This window comes from Megalobrama amblycephala, linkage group LG13 (assembly GCF_018812025.1).
Source record: "Megalobrama amblycephala isolate DHTTF-2021 linkage group LG13, ASM1881202v1, whole genome shotgun sequence".
NCBI lineage: Eukaryota > Metazoa > Chordata > Actinopteri > Cypriniformes > Xenocyprididae > Megalobrama > Megalobrama amblycephala.
Window position 1 is genome coordinate 39,351,493 of NC_063056.1, and position 17,369 is coordinate 39,368,861.

The 17,369-nt window shown below is 39.1% G+C and overlaps 1 protein-coding gene across 4 annotated transcripts in view; it reads left to right on the forward strand.

Moving 5' to 3' along the window:
- The window catches only part of LOC125280827 (mannosyl-oligosaccharide 1,2-alpha-mannosidase IA), a 272,485-nt gene that overhangs the window by 137,811 nt on the left and 117,305 nt on the right, over window positions 1-17,369 (forward strand). For all 4 annotated transcript variants that reach the window (XM_048211569.1, XM_048211570.1, XM_048211571.1 and 1 more), the window contains exon 2: window positions 1,628-1,724. In XM_048211569.1, coding sequence (XP_048067526.1) covers window positions 1,628-1,724 — 97 coding nt within the window. The remainder of the gene's footprint in view (window positions 1-1,627; window positions 1,725-17,369) is intronic.

Below are 17,369 nucleotides of genomic sequence, written 5' to 3' on the forward strand. Positions count from 1 at the left end.
ACCTGCTATGTATTTTCCTTTTCTTTGGCCCTGAACTCCCTGAGGAGAGATGCTCGGCCAACAAAGCTGCAGAATGTGTGGAAACCAAAACGTTTGTGAGCAAAAAGCCCACTAGTGCTCATCACTATCAGAAGATCACAAAAGCTTTATGAAACGCACGACTCGTCCACATCCCAGCCCAGCTGCTCCTTCGTGTCGAGCTAAAATAAGTATCGCCATGTATCACAGTTGGAATTTCTTCCTGCTAATTCCCTATCATGTCGAGAAGCCTTTTTATTGCGTTGTTGGAGGTGATCCCACATCAATTATTGGCTTCCTCCTCCAGGGAAGAAAGTCTTTTTCAGACCTTGCCTTGTAGAGGTTGTTGGTGCCAGGCGCCATCCAAAGCTCCTGGCTGTACTGAAATACTCATTCAGAGCTCAAGCCCAGGAGACACGCAGATCCATGACTGCAGATCTGCTGCTGGAGTTCAGAGGTTTGGAAGCAGCAGCAGTAGAGCCGATGTTCTTTGTGATGTTCCTGCCTAAAAGCCATTCAAAAAAATTATAGGATTTAGGTAGAATTTTAAGTTTAGATCTTTAAGTTGCCATGAAAAGGAAATTTTGAGTCTTTTCTTCAAATATCCAGGTGAAACTGCTTCTCAAACAAGAACAAATGTAGGGCGGGGCTTGATTTAATCCATGTGAAATTGATTGGAAGGTTGGATGGTTGTGGTTTGTTATTGGTGGATAGCATGTGAGTGACAGGTTGCCCTGCCCTCATCATCAGAGAGGAGAAGAAATGGTGCTGCAAGAGGGAGGGGAAGTTATTATGATTAAAAGAATAATGATGTGTATGGATAATAATTTATACCTGCAATATAATATTTTTGAAAGAAGACTGATCAAGACTGTGTTTATTTGATCAGTAAAAACAGTAATAATGTGAAATATTACAATTTAAATAACTGATTTGAATATTTTGTAAAATGTAATTTATGATCAAAGCTGAATTTTCAGCATCATTACTCCAGTCTTCAGTGTCACATGATCCTTCAGAAATCATTCTGATATGCTGATTTGCTGCTCAAGAAACATACAATAAACATAGCAGTTTGTTTAATTGTGCAGTGGTTATGAGAAAACAACGATTATTGATGTGTTTATTAATTTATTTACTTGATAAAGTGTGTAGGTAATGATCCATTTCTTTGACGTTGTCTGTCAGTTCATAAATGTATGTATTTATTTGATTAATGTGATCCTGCAGGCCTGCCCGCGTTACAGCACAGCTAATTATGACAGTGTGTTGCTTCCAGCAGAAATAAATAGACCTTGTGGAACATGATTAAATTCTTTGTTGTTTTTTCCTTGTCATTCATAACATTCCCATATTTCTTCTTGAAATGTTTCCAGCCTTCCGCTGCATTTATCCATGCTTCACTGCGCCAGAAGTTTTGTCGTCTAATGCATAAAAGCCCACATTTTCTATCATTGATGATGATCGGTGAACATCTGCACTTGATGGCTTTAGAGACATTTGCATCCTGATATCCTGTTTTTGCTATATCGAAGTACAGTAGAGGAACATTAAATGTTTCACTGGATGTGATTTCTCACATTTCAACCTGTTTGTTTTGTGTTTTCAGATGATGAAGTTTGCCTGGGACAACTATAAACAGTATGCTTGGGGCAAGAATGAACTTCGACCCCTCACCAGGAATGGACACATTGGGAATATGTTTGGTGAGTGAGGTTATCATTTTACATGCGCTCTGTGAGTTTTATTATTTTCTTCAGTTTGCAGTAGGTTGTCTTTTGAGGAAGCCAAAAAGCATTTCTGTCTCATCTCACAGGATTGAATATGATTGTTGCACATGTCGTGCAAACTGATGTGTCAGTCGATTGATACTGAGAGATTGCAGGTTCAGGCTTTGTATGTTGTTATTGTTCTTCCTGGCGATTGTATTCTATTGTTCTATAACTCTCTTTATAATAAATCAATCTGCTTTCAATGCAGAATCAGTAATACTGGATGTCTGTCTAGTCAGAGTCATGCAGCTGTAGACCTGGTCATGTCAGACTGTACAGTAATAATGCCACCTGTACTGTTAAAATATCAGCAAACTTGACATTTCGAATGTTGCATTACTAAAGAAGTAAGGAACATGGATTTTTACTGTTTATAGACAATACGAAAGGTCAGTACTGTCCGCTTATCAAATCAAGCGAATTAAGAATTATATTCTTATGTGCTCTGTAGTCTCACATAGACAGTAATATGACTGTCAGGATGATCTTGAACACTAACAAACGCATAGACAGACTAAAACCACTCAGAATATCTTAACAACACCCTAGCAACTGCAAAGCAAAGTATTGACAATCACCAGAACAGCCTGGCAACAGCATAGCAACACCCTAGTAACCAGCAGGGCACTAGCAAACCCAAATGGCAGACTAAAAAAAAACACTCAGAATGTCTTAGCAAATGCATAGCAACACCCTGGCAACCAGCAGAACACTAACAAATGTGTAGACGGACTAAAACCACTCGGAATATCTTAGCAACACCCTAGCAACTGCATAGCAATGTATTGGCAATCACCAGAACAGCCTGACAACAGCATGTCAACATCCTGGTAACCAGCAGGGCACTAGCAACCCCAAATGGCAGACTAAAAAAAAAACACTCAGAATGTCTTGGCAAATGCATAGCAACACCCTGGCAACCAGCAGAACACTAACAAATGCACAGACAGACTAAAACCACTTGGAATATCATAGCAACACCCTAGCAACTGCAAAGCAAAGTATTGACAATCACCAGAACAGCCTGGCAACAGCATAGCAACATCCTGGTAACCAGCAGCGCACTAGCAACCCCAAATGGCAGACTAAAAAAAACACTCAGAATATCTTAGCAAATGCATAGCAACACCCTGGCAACCAGCAGAACACTAACAAATGTGTAGACAGACTAAAACCACTCGGAATATCATAGCAACACCCTAGCAACTGCAAAGCAAAGTATTGACAATCACCAGAACAGCCTGGCAACAGCAGAGCAACATCGTGGTAACCAGCAGGGCACTAGCTACCCCAAATGGCAGACTAAAAAAAAAAACCCAGAAAGTCTTAGCAAATGCATAGCAACACCCTGGCAACCAGCAGAACACTAACAAATGCATATGACAGATGAAAAACCACTCAGAATATCTTTGTAACACCCTTGCAACTGTATAGCAATATATTGGTAATCACCAGAACAGCCTGGCAACCACATAGCAACAACTTGCAACCTGCAGAACACGAGCACAGGCTAAAATGACAGATGACAGACTAAAAACACTCAGAATGTCTTAGCAACTGCATAGCAACACCCAGGCAGACAGGAGTAGACTATCTGACTGACATCTAAAGTGAGTTTTAGGGAATGTGGTGGCAAAAACACCATATAAATGGACTGTTTCAGCAACTTACTAAAGCACTGAATAGTTATGAATTGTTTTATGGTGTTTTCTACCAGAAAAGTGACATGCCTCAGATTCAGGGGTCAAACCTCCAGTACTTTATCACTTAATTGCTGTTTTCCATCACAGCAACTCAATTAGCCTTCGGGAAACTATCTGTCTTACCAATCGGATGATCCGATGCAGGGTGTGAATTAGCCATTTTGTGAAAAATGCCTTTAGGCTTGGGAAAAAGACGTTCTACTTTGTGAAACAACTAATCCGATAAGCCGGTGGGTGTATGCGTTTCTTGTCGTGAACAGGTTTCCCGCCTCTTACAAGATCCCTGATTTTTATGTGTCCCTGTGAAGCCGAGTATGAGATTGAACGCTGTGTCCTTTGGTTCAATCCCATGAGTAAATATACCCACGGGAAGATTGCATCTGCATTTAGCCAACTTGTCGAAAACATGCTGATATACTGAAAGTCACTGAAATGTTACCTGTGAGCTCTGGGACAGAGGGACAAACATCTGCAGCATGTTCCACGCGCTCATATCTCATATTCCCTTTAATGCCTTTTTTCTTTTGGCTGCCTTCACATTCAGTTCCTGTTCTGAAGCTGTACGTTAGGGACATTTCTTTTTCATTATTGTGAAGCAAACTAGAAAATACAGTAGAAAACAGGAAATGAATAATTCAGAACGGATCCACACACAAATAATTCTCATATAGAAGGTGACTTTCTTCTGTTCTGCCTGCAGGTTTTCACATGTGTTATTTACATAGGAGAAGAAAAAGAAAATGTTTTGGTTACACTTTATTTTAAGGTGTCTTTTTTACACTGTAATTATACATTTAAGCATTACGTATTAAGTCACTACATGTACTTACCATTTAAAATGTCTTATCAACTGCATAGCAACACCCTGGCAACCAGCAGAACACCAGCAACCGCATATGACAGACTAAAAAACACTCAGTATATCTTAGTAACTGCATAGCAATACCCTGGCAAACAGCAGAACACTAACAAAACAGATGACAGACTATCTTATCAACATCCTAGCAACTGCATAGCAATGTAATGGCACTCAACAGAACAGCCTGGCATCCTGCAGAACACTAGCAACCCCATATGTCAGACTAAAACACTCAGAATGTCTTATCAACTGCATAGCAACACACTGGCAACCAGCAGAACACTAACAAACGCATATAACAGACTAAAAACCACTCAGAATTTCTTAACAACTGCATAGTAACAGCCTAGCAACCACATAGCAACACCCTGACAACCGGCAGAACACTAGCAACCCCATACGACAGACTAAAAACACTCAGAATGTCTTACCAACTGCATAGCAACACCCTGGCAACCAGCAGAACAGTAACAAATGCATATGACAGACTAAAAAACATTTAGAATATCTTAGCAACACACTAGCAACTGCATAACAATGTATTGGCAATCACCAGAACAGCCCGGTAACCACATAACAACACCCTCGTAACCAGCAGAACACCAGCAACTGCATTTGACAGACTAAAAAACAATCAGAATATCTCAGCAACTGCATAGCAACACCCTGGCAACTGCATAACAATGTATTTGCAATCACCAGAACAGCCTGGCAACCACATAGCAACATCCTGGCAACCTGTAGAACACTAGCAACCCCATTTGACATACTAAAAACACTCAATGTCTTACCAATTGCCAAGCAACACCCTCGCAACCAGCAGAACACTAACAAATACATATGACAGACTAAAAAAACACTCGGAATATCTTAGCAACTGCATAGCAACACCCTGGCTACCAGCAGAACAGTAACAAATGCATATGACAGACTAAAAACCACTCAGAATATATTAGCAACACCCTAGCAACTGCATGTATTGGCATTCACCAGAACAGCTTGACAACCATAGAGCAACACCCTGGCAACCGGCAGAACACTAGCAACCCCATGTGACAGACTAAAAACACTCAGAATATCTTAACATGGAAAATGGTCATTAAAAATAAATTATAGTTATGTTTTAATTATTGTTTTGGACCTCAGAAGAGAAATGATAAAAAGTGTATGTAAATGAAGGAATCAGAATGTCATTACCAATCTAAATAGCGACTTTTAATTTATTGCTGAGAGTTCACTTTCCTTTTTGACATGTGATCCAATAAATATTTCATGTTTAAGGCATCGAAGCCCATTGAGCGCTGTGAAGGCCTGTCATGGTCTATGATGAAGCTGGTGGATGAATGTGACTGTCAGGCTGTTTTGTTCCAGGCGGTGATGAGCGTCTGCTCGCCATCACTCAGTGACAAAGCAACAATGGCCATGAAAAGCTCCAGCATGATACGATGAAAGCTAATTCGTTGACTTGATTAATGATCAGAAAGCCTTCATCCCGTGCGAGATGTAGATTGCTTGATTGAATGATCAAACTGCTTAATGAGTATTTCACTCACTTTGTAGATTCACTTTAAGCCATATACGGACAGGACTAGTTTTCCCTGATGGAAAATCACTATCATTTTGATTTTAATTCTGTCCAAATCTAATACGCCTGTCATTTAGAAAAGACTAAGAGCTAAACTTTTTGTCTTGATTGCACTCTGTTATTTGGATGGTTTTGTGCGGTGTGGCGCTATTTGCACAGCGGGCGTTCAGTGAGGCGATGCTGTGAGAACTGAAGCACAGTAGGGAGATATCGACTGTCTCTCTCTGCCGTGTGGATTTCCGGGCCCATGTGCGTTTGTGTGTGTTAAGGCCAGTGATTGCCAAGCCAAGCACATTTGCAACTGTAGCAACTCATTATTAAAAGTTGTTCAAATACAAAGTTCTGTCATGAAACTCTAGATGGCTCAGGCTGATAGGTCCTTAACTCAATATGCGTGCAATCACATCATTCTCTATAGGGCACAGCTGATTGGTTCCTGCAGTATCAGTAGCCAATGAGCTCGCTGCTCAACCTTCAAATACTAGGTCAGCATTTGTTATAGCATTGCAACATGCTTTCAGAAACCCTCCACCTTCCCCAGCTCTACCTGTATAGATCTGCTATGGGTAATTCATGTACGCTATATTGTACAGCAGCAGCACGTCTTACTCACAGCTGGGTGTCGTGTAAGTTTTGGCAGTAGCAAGTCATGTACTTGCTCTGCAGCAGCAGCAGCAGCAGCAATAACCGACATCAGCAGATCTATTTCGCCAAGACCAAACATATCAACATTGACATGTCCATTTCCATGCCAAACACTCTGAGAGTTGTTATGACAGAACAACCATTTGTAGATGTCTTTAGCCGTAGTGCAAGTAGTCTCATATAGCAGGTCCGATTTGCAGCTTATTCTGGTCCACTAAAGCCTAGTGTAACAGGCATAGGCTAGTAAGAGCTGTGCGAGTAAACCGCACTCCTCTGATCTCGAGATGCTCTAGTGACTGACACTAGAGGTTGCAGCCTTTAGCGTCCTTGTTAGAGCGTCCAACTCCCATGCGGACGGGCCCGGGTTTGCGTCCCGGGCAGGTGCGAACTGCAGGGGCTACACTAGTGCACACTGATTTTGACCACTATTATACTATCATGATTATTTTCCAAAAGGTGGACAAACAGAGAGAACTAGAATACTTCAGGGAGAAGATCAAAACCTTTAAATCGAGCTGGACACTACTGAAAAATGTACTAGTATCACAATTTTTTTAGTTTCCCCACAGCCACCCTGTTGTTTTTCTTCCTGTATATTATCGTCATTTTCATTTCCGTTAGTGCATGTGTGCCTCCCGTCTATCCTTTATTTGCACTATCAGCCAGTTTTCATCTATTACGTATTACCCTCTCTCACTCTCATTTAGCAGCTCTCATGGCGAGTGGATCTGTGCGTGTGCTAGTGCTCAGAGCTGCAGGCCATTACTGTTCATTACAGACAGAGCCAGAGGTCAGCGGGGTCACTGGATACAGTAACACAGCTGTAATAGAGTGACGAGAAACCGACAGCACAGGACAGAGAGCAGCGCTCGAGGACATCAAATGCATGACTCTTAGAGAGACATTAGATGATAAAAACCTTGAACAATAAATCACCCAGGTCTCCGTGCTGTTTAATAAAAGGGATTTCAGCACAGGCTTTACATTGTTAAAGTTCATTTGCATTTCCTGAAGGAGAAAGCAGTGCTTGCAACAAAAGAATAATGTCTTGGGCGGCTTTGGTTCTGATGCTTTACTGCTGATAGCTATAGATGGTAAAATAGATGCAGAAAAGACTAGACGATCACTATTTAGTATGCAAATAGAAGTACGCTGGAAGTTGAATCAGAATCCAGAATGCAAAGTTTGAATGAAGCAAAGAAAACAATAAAACATGTTATACATTTATTTATTAGGGTGCTGAAAAAAGGAGCCTCCTTAGTAATTAATAGAATAAGACAAAACATGACTGATTACATTAAACAGATGAAGTTTATTGAATAAATTAAGTAGGACATTTCTATATGGATCTTATATTACCATAAATTAAATGAAGATGAAAATTAAATTTAAGAAACATTTTGTTAAACCTCAAAAATGAACAAAACTTTGTTTTTAATAATTTTTTAATGTTTATATATATATATATATATTTATACAACAGTTCTGTCTGGTTCTCGAATCTGATTGGCTGATAGCCATGCGATATTTCAGTGATAACAGCACTCCAACTGCCTTTTCACCGTTTGTATCACTCCGCTTGAAGTGACCGTCATGGCGGCCGATCAAATCAACCGTAATTTTTACAAATACTACTTCTTGTACCACGAACTGTAGTTTTAATCATTTTTTAGGCGAGAATGTAGTTGTTTAGACCTGAAATATGTGACTCATATTTAATAACAGCGCCTATTTTACAATTTGTTTTGACGTTTTCGGAGATGCAAGCTCGAGTGCGTCAGCGGCCGTTCAGTGCTTCTGTAACCGCCGAGAACAGCTTCATCTCGGCCAGTGCCTCGGGGATTTGCCGCTGGCTCTTATAGTGGTTAAACATGAGACATAATTCAATTTGAGTACATAGAACGGGCAATCTTTGGTCTTATTAATCTATTATTTGTTCCAGAGCAAGTCGAATTGTGCTATATTAAATTTGATAATAATAAACGTTACGTTACATCCTTATATAGCATATTGGCTACAACTAGACGGGACATATCAGACTCTTCTCCGCTCTTCAAATACGTAAAACATTGAACTTTATAAACATATGGTTTTTTGAGTAAAGAAAACGCTTTACAATTTTTTTTCAAACATCAGATTACCTTTGCATTGCACAGAGGAGATGTCCAAACTGCGTGCGCACTTCATTCAGGAGGTGAGGCAGATTAATGAGGCTTGATTGACAGTTTGAGGATCCAATGGAGTTAGGAGGTTTTGTCACAAGCTCTTTAAAATCCTTTTCATTCGTTAAATATTTGTAAAACCCACATACCAGCGTAAATGGTGACCTGTTTTTTTTTTAATAACTAGTGCTTTATGTTTGACTGAACTGTACAATTGTGCTTATTTGTTGTTCAATAAATATTATTTTATATAAATATGTCCATTAAGTAATATGGATTGAGTGAACATTACATTAATACTCCATTAGATGGCGGCAACACTTTACAGGAGAATGAGTCAGTGAAGCACAAGAGACTTTTAAATTGAAAGGAACTTTTGCAAAAGGAAGTTGTTTTAGCGCTGTGGTAAAAAAGGACAAATACAAAGATCGCTTTCCTCAGCAGACATTCAAACGGACTTGTATAAAGGATATAATATTATGGACATCGACTTGAAGAATGAATGTAATGCAATATACCAGACACAGGTAATAGCCTTCTCTCTCTCTCGCTCTCTCTAATACTGTACAAAATTCAATGTGTTTCAATGAAGCGACTCAACGTTCCTTCGTTACTAGTTCTGAAGTGACGTTTTAGAATTAGTAACGGAGGCTTGGTCCAACTGACAACCTGAGATTTGAATCCGTGGCGGAAGGAAGTAGTGCTGCACAAAAGAGGGTTTTAAAGACACTCCGTTGTTGTTCTTATTTATTTACACACTCGTGCCGTCGAACTGTTGTATAAACGCAATATCACACTCGTAGCCGTGCGATATGGCTGTATATCAGCACGCTGTGATTACGTACGGCACGAGGCCGCACAGCGTGCTGATATACAGCCATATCCCACGGCTACTCGTGTGATATTGCTCATATATATAATATTTTGTATTTTTAGGGTATTTTATGGTACTAAATTATATTTATGGAATATTTATGGAATAGTTATGAACTGTTTATTACCTGTTAACCACTTTTTGTGCAATAGGCCTGAAAAAATAAACATAACTGTCGTAAATCTTGAATGCTTTGGAGCACAGACTTAAGTTTTTAAAATCTTTTTATAGAAGACACCTGTCAGGTTATTGCTGAAGTAAAAAAAAAAAAAGTGAAAAAAAAAAAATATATATATATATATAGATGTTTTATTATTAGGACAAGTTCATAAAAATACTGTTTTTACATTTTAAATGAAATGTATTTTCCATTACTCTAAAACTCTAAAAATCAAAACTCTAAATCTAAACAAGTTGTGTTCCAAATTTGAGATTGATATCTTCAAAAATGAGCTTTCAGTAAGATTTTGTTTGGGTGGTGGGTGTGTGTGTGTGTGTTCACATAGCAAGTGCCAAAACCTTTACCAAGTTTCGTACCATTTCAATGAAGTAATCAATTCTAAAAACAAAACAAAAAGTTACATTTTTCAAACAGCACCAGAGCGTTAAATTAAAAAAAAAAAAAAAAAAAAAAAAAAAAACATTATTAGAAAAAAACTGAAACTAAACTAAAATACATTTTCATAATTTTGAAACTAGCTAAAATAAAATAAATATTTACGAAAATATTTAGTTTTAGTTTTTGTTGTGGCATGTGCTTAAACCTTTAAACCCGGCAATAACATGAAGATGGGTCCCACTTTATATTAAGTGGCCTTAACTACTCTGTACTTACATTTAAATTAATCATTTGATACAATGCACTTATTGTGTACATACATGTTTTTACATTGTACTTATATTTTAAAAACACCTGCATGTAATTACATCAGTAATTAATTTCTGTAATTGCATTTATAATTACACTGTTGACCCATCCCTTACACCTTACCCCTACCCTTAAACTTATACATACCACCAAAGCTTTCCCTAACCTTACCCGTGTCCCACCTCAATAGCAGCAAAAGTGTTTTGCAATTCAATATGACCCCAATAAGTATATTGTACTTATTTTTTGTTGTAAGTACATAGTAGTAAGGCCACTTAATATAAAGTGGAACCTGAAGATGTCCCTAGAGGCCGAATACACAGGCCTGTTAAGGCTATGATTACATGACAGCGATGCACTAAAAACGGAATCGTTTTTCCTTTGCGTGTTTGAAAAATTTCGCATGCAGACGACAACGTTGTTGAAAGATCCCCATTCACACTGATCCGTGACAATTACTAAAAAGCTGTATTATGCAGCCAGGCCAGTAGATGGCGATGTCACTTTGTAAAGAAACACTACGTGCCTGCGCACATACGCATTGCCACCAATGGAGTTATGATCAATTTAGGCTTACGATGCTTTTGGGAAACTCTACCCAGGACTATAAATTTGGAGTTTGCCTGGCATGCAAGTCTCTGTGCTACACTTTAGTACTTACTACTAGAGATATAATCACATGACTGACCCTGAGTTAGAGCAATGTTAATATTAACGCCGCCTTAACAAACAGCACTGAAAAATCATGTCAGAAGAACAGCTTAATGTTTCTCTCCGCTGCTGTGATCAAGGTTATCGATTGCGTTGGACTTGTAATCTATTGGTAGGTAGTCAAAGGATAAACCCGGAGATGCGCTCTCAGTTAAATCCATGGATTCCTAACTAACTTGTTTGTAACACCTAATCAATGACAGCGTCAATAGCGCGCTGTCAAAGCCCATGCGCTCCAGACGCTGTGAAAGCACACTAAATGTGCTAATGTAATTCAGTTTGTTCAGACGGTTCTCTGGGTGTGAGTTTTGATTTACATACTGCTGATTCAGATGCATTTAAAGCACTCTTGTTAGAAAACGAAGGGGGAAATAAGAGAAAATAGCTTGAGGCGGTACAGCTCCTCGCCTAGGAAACGATCCCAAGTCTTTGCTTTTGTAAAAGTTGTTTATCACTCACATGGTTCTTCAGCTCCAGTCCAATGAGAAACAATAGTTTGGAATGGGAATGTTGCGTCTGTTCAGGCTTATAAATGGAGCAAATCGTTGTACCGCCCAACGTTTCCAGCCGGAAAGAACAAATGCGCTACATGCCAGTTGGATTGTGCAAGACTCTGACCCTGGACTGCCTCCAAATCCGCCCCTACACCCCCTGTGTCTGGTCTGGAGGCGCCGATGCAGAGGAGCATTGTGGGATTTTTTTAATGAAGTCCAAGTCGATCTATCATGTGTCCATGGAAACGTTTGCTTTCCTTCCCTCGCATTTCACCAAAACTGAGACAAACTAACAATCAAAGCTGACCTTCAAATAACCTCCAACATCTCGGCCTCTTTTGGCAACTGGATTAGACGAGCGGTGGGAATGAATTCCGGAAAGCTAAACAGACCTGGCTCTCAGTCAAACACGGTGCCAGAGGAGACATTTCAACCCATTCTTGGTGTAATCAGCTAGAAAAGCAACTGCCTATATTTATAAAAGGCACTAGATGTATTGTATAGTTAAATAGTCTTTATTTACTCCTCCTGATGTTGTTCTGACCCTGCATTATTTTCTTTCGTCAATGAAACAGCTTCTGTTTTCAATGGAAATGGGATAGTGATTTATGCTGTCAAGCTCCAAAAAAGGCTATAAAACACCCTAGAAGGATAAGTTGTGCATATGACATGCAATTTTAAGTTGTTATTCAGTGATAATCTTCCCATCTGCTGCCACTCTTAAATGTGTTTGCATTGAGTTAAAAATGGCATTAATTCACAAATGTGACATGATCATTCAGAGATATTTGAGAGCTGCTTGTTAAATATCATGGTTTTTTAAAAACAAAACAAAACAAAAAACCTTTGGCTGGTTGTTTTACGTCAGTCAAATAGTCTTTTTCTGTGTAAGTGTGGAGTTCTCAATCAAAATGCAAAATGGACCTGACCAGAGACTTGTAAATTTAATTACATTTATTTGAGACTTTAAAATTACATTTTTGATAATGTTTTGTTTGTAATTTAAAGCATTATTAAAATGTGAACTTGGTTATAAGCTTTGGAGCTTTCTGTGCCTCTCCAGTAGATGGCGCTGCACTTATAAGACTATTACTTACATAGAAAAGAAATGGCTGCAGAGTGGATTGACTTGCCTTAGTCAACATGACTTCAAAACTGATGCTCATTGCTTGTTAAAGGATTAATTCACTCCCATGTCATCCAAGATGTTCGTCTTTCTTTCTTTAATCGAAAAGAAATGAAGGTTTTTGAGGAAAACATTCCAGGATTTTTCTCCATATAGTGGACTTCAACAGTTACCAACGAGTTGAAGGTCCAAATGTCAGTTCCAGTGCAGCTTCAAAGAGCTCTACATGATCCTAGATGAGGAATAAGAGTCTTATCTAGAGAAACGATCGGTCATTTTCTAAAAAAAAATAAAAACGATATACTTTATAACCACAAATGCTTATCGTGCACTGCTCTGCGATGCGCCACGCATTATGTAATCACATTGGAAAGGGCAAGCCTGACTAGGCGAAAGTACCGAGCAAGTGTTTACAAAGAGAACGTGCAAAGATTAAATCAAATGGCCTTTATAAAAAAAAAAAGGTAAAAACATCAATGTCAGATTTGATTTTGAAGTTGGAGGAGAAAATGAGACCGCTGTACTGCATTGCAGAGCAGTGCACAATATGCATTTGTGGTTAATAATTATATTATTTTTTATTTTTTTTAGAAAATGGCTGATTGTTTCTCTAGATAAGACTCTTATTCCTCGTCTGGGATCATGTAGAGCTCTTTGAAGCTGCACTGAAACTGACATTTGGACCTTCAACCCGTTGGTAACTGTTGAAGTCCACTATATAGAGAAAAATCCTGGAATGTTTTCCTCAAAAACCTTAATTTCTTTTCGACTGAAGAAAGAAAGACATAAATCATTATCAGGAAATTTGAATTCTGAAGTGAACTAATCCTTTAATGCATGTTCCTAATATTATTATAAAAGAAGTGAGTCTTGTTTATTTAGACTCACACTTTGAATTCTGCACAAAGTGTTTTGCACTTTCACTTGTTCATTCATTGCATTGTGTTCATTGTGTTCATTGTGTTCATTGCATTGTCTGTCTGCTCTACTTTTCCCAACCAGCCGCATGTAGAAAAATACAAGTGAGTGAGGTTAGCAGTCTTAATGCATTGTTTACTAGCAGCATTCAGTCACAGATAACCCACAGTAACAGATTAAAGAGCAATGCAGCCCCTTATTATGTTCACTGCTGATATCTAGGTCAATAACATACAGTAAGCTGTACATTAAAAACATGCAGCAGGCCTCAAATTCATCCAGCCTATTATGAAACACGCTGCTTTGACAAGAACACCTCTTTTCCGGTAACAGGAACAGCCCGTGATGTCGACCTCCTCCAATCTCACGCCTATTTCCTGTAACTGTAGATGTTCTGTAGGGCTAATGGGATTGACAGCGCTCCTGTCAGTGCTCTTTCCAAGCATGTGCTTTCTATTCTTTTCATATCGTGTCCTTTAAATCGCGCCTCTTCTCCAGAAGGCTCGGTTCTGCTCTCGTCTTGTCCCAGGTCACTGCAATTCTTGCTGAATACACGGTTATTGTACTTGTATACTATTAAATCCATTGTAGTATTTACTAATATTTTGAATTATCTTTTATTTTTATATATTTTTTGTCCACGGCGCCGCCATTTTGTTTTCGCAAGTGACAACGGTGTACCAGTTCTAACGCCATGGCAAAAGTTGGAGCAAAGCATGCTAACTGTTCTGCCGTTGGCTGCACAGACGAGCACAGACACTATTTAGAGTCTCGTTAGCTTGGATAGCCTGCAAAGTTGACCCTGGCAAGCTCGATTGCTTAAACGGGAGCGTTTCTGTTTGGTCTAATATTTTTTCCAAATTATCGCTCATTCAAAGCACTTGATAGCAATCATAAATGTTAGCCTGGTGTGTATGGCTCTGTTTGACAAACAGGTATGCTTTGTAGAGTGGTCATCATTTGGGTTTTGCACAAAAGATTAACATGATTGCACATGCTAGTGGATGAGTTGAATCAACTCCACAGCAACTACATAAATTTATCCACTAACCATTCAGAAACGTCTAAAAGTTGTAACTTCTTCCTGAGTCTCTCCATCAGTGTCGACTCCGGTTTGAACAATGTAAGGCTGAACACCGTTACTGACAATCCTCATTTTGGCTGCGTGAGATTCTCCAGCTTTGTTGTTGTTGAGCTGTTAAAGCTCCGCCCTCTTCTGGAAAGGGGGCGGGAGCAGCAGCTCATTTGCATTTAAAGGGACACACACAAAAACGGTGTGTTTTTGCTCACAACCAAATAGGGGCAAAGTTGACAAGCTATAATAAATGATCTGTGGGGTATTTTGAACTGAAACTTCACAGACACATTCTGGGGACACCAGAGACTTATATTACATCTCGTGAAAGGGGGCATTATAGGTCCCCTTTAAGGTCCTCTATCCTCCAGTTGTTGACATCCAGTTGTTGACTGCCGTTGGCCGGTTTACGTTACTACAGGGCTCCTACTGGCTGTGTGAATACAACCAGGAAAATGGTCCAAGGGGAAAATGTAGCTCTCTGGGAACTGCCCTGGTGTCTAGTTCCTATAGCTACCCATTGCGAAAGCCTCTCATGGGAACTTGTGGTGACCTTTACTCTTGTGTATCTGTGAAGTCTGTAAGGTGACTCATTTATTTTAATGATTTTTTTATGTCAGTTTTATGATTCAGTAGGGTTTTGCACCAGTGTGGCATTGTGTAATTCAGGACGGGGTCAAAGACCAGCATCAAAAGGGCAATGGTCATCGAGTGGAGTTTAAGTTATCGATTAGTTTGACCTGTGTTTGGCCTGATGCATTCTTGACAAGAGGTATTTGACTTTTCAGGAAGACGATGTCAATAGGTCTATAAAACATTTTTTAATGAGTTTCCTTCACTGTCGGGTAACTAATTTTAGTTTTAAACCATTAAGGCTTAAATCTGGTTAAAGAAAGTCAATGAAGCTTAAACGAAATGTTTTCCAGTGACAAATGCACACTTGGAGGTGGTTCATTTGGCGAGGGCTGATTTGGTGGCATTAATACATCAACACATTGTTGCTTCTGTATCTCAGACTCCCTCGACCCTGAAAAACCTGTCTGTAGTCCAGGCCTTTATCAGCAAAGAATTGTGCTTTATTAAAGGCGTTTTATATATCACTCTGTGTAAGCTGCTTCCCCATCATGTCCCATGATACCTTGTGTTCTGCTGAGGGTGGCGAAACGAGCCGGAAAAGGTGTAAATGGTGTGGGAGGAGTGATCTCTGCACAGTTTACTTTCTGTACTGAATGAGAATCGAGGAAGCAAACAGGATGCAGAATTACAATTTGAATTTGAAGGTATATAAATTTAAATGATTCATTACAATGAATTGAATTTCAAAGAAACTGTAATATTTAATTTAAAAAAGCCAACTTTTAAATGTTGGCTTGACAAAAGTTTAAAAATGTAAAGGTCATAGACAGAGACAAATGGATAGATGGATAGACGGATGGATGGATGGATGGATGGATGGATGGATTGATGGATGGACAGCTGTTTGAAATGCCACCTATAGAAATCTGTTGCTTTTTATATTATCATATTTAATAAATATGGATCAGAGTGTAACATTTCGTGTGTGTGTGAGAGAGAGAGAGGGAGGGAGAAAGAGAGTGAGAGAGCATTGGCAGTTTTTTGCACAGGTTCACCATCTTTTCATTGTTTTATGTTTTGGCCATTTATGCGTTTGCCAAGAGTTTTTATTGCCTCTCACATCCTTTACATTTAAAGTACATTTACTTTTATGCATTTGGCAGATACTTTTATCCAAAGTGATCTATGACGAAGGTGCCTATTTTAGCTAGAATCGAGTTTGGGAAAATAGTGAATTGCAAAGTACTGTTGTTGTTGTTGTTGTTGTTGGCATAGTTCCTTAGTTTTCTTTATAGATAGATTGTAAAAAGATGAAGAAACCCACACAAACATGGTCTAGTTTTGCAGAAGTAGTTGATAAAGCTCAATCGAGTTTGACTGCTTCTTCCCTCTAGTTGATTGACACAGGTTAGCAGCCAGGTAGTGTGGGTCGTGCGCTGATCCAGATTGGAGTAGATGTTTGCATCCCGGCAGCAGCTGTGATTGAGTGTGCTGAGCGGGGCCCCTGCGGTACCGGCCCCTGATTGCATGTAAAGTGAGTTTCAGGAGGCAGATATGGCTGTACAGGGAGGTTTCCGGGTGTTTACGTGAACGCTGGAGCCTGAGGCAGCCGAGGTCCAAACGGACACAATCATATGAGTGTGTTTACATTCTAAAGCATATATTCATCTCAGTTGATTTACAAATACATCAATACCAAATTTTGCATCTGTAAATATTGTTTTTATGTACATGAACTAACAATGAACAGTTGTATTTTTATTAACTAATGTTAACAAAGATTGATAAGCATTATAACATATGTACTGCTCATTGCTTATTGTTAGTTAATGCATTAATTAACACAAACTAATGGGACTTTATTGTAAAGTGTTAGTGATGAATTTGATGAGAAACATCTGAGTTCATATTGAGATCTCTGGCTTTTTATTGCAGACTTTGTTCTGATACTGACATTTCTCAGATGTTTTTCCTGAGATTTTC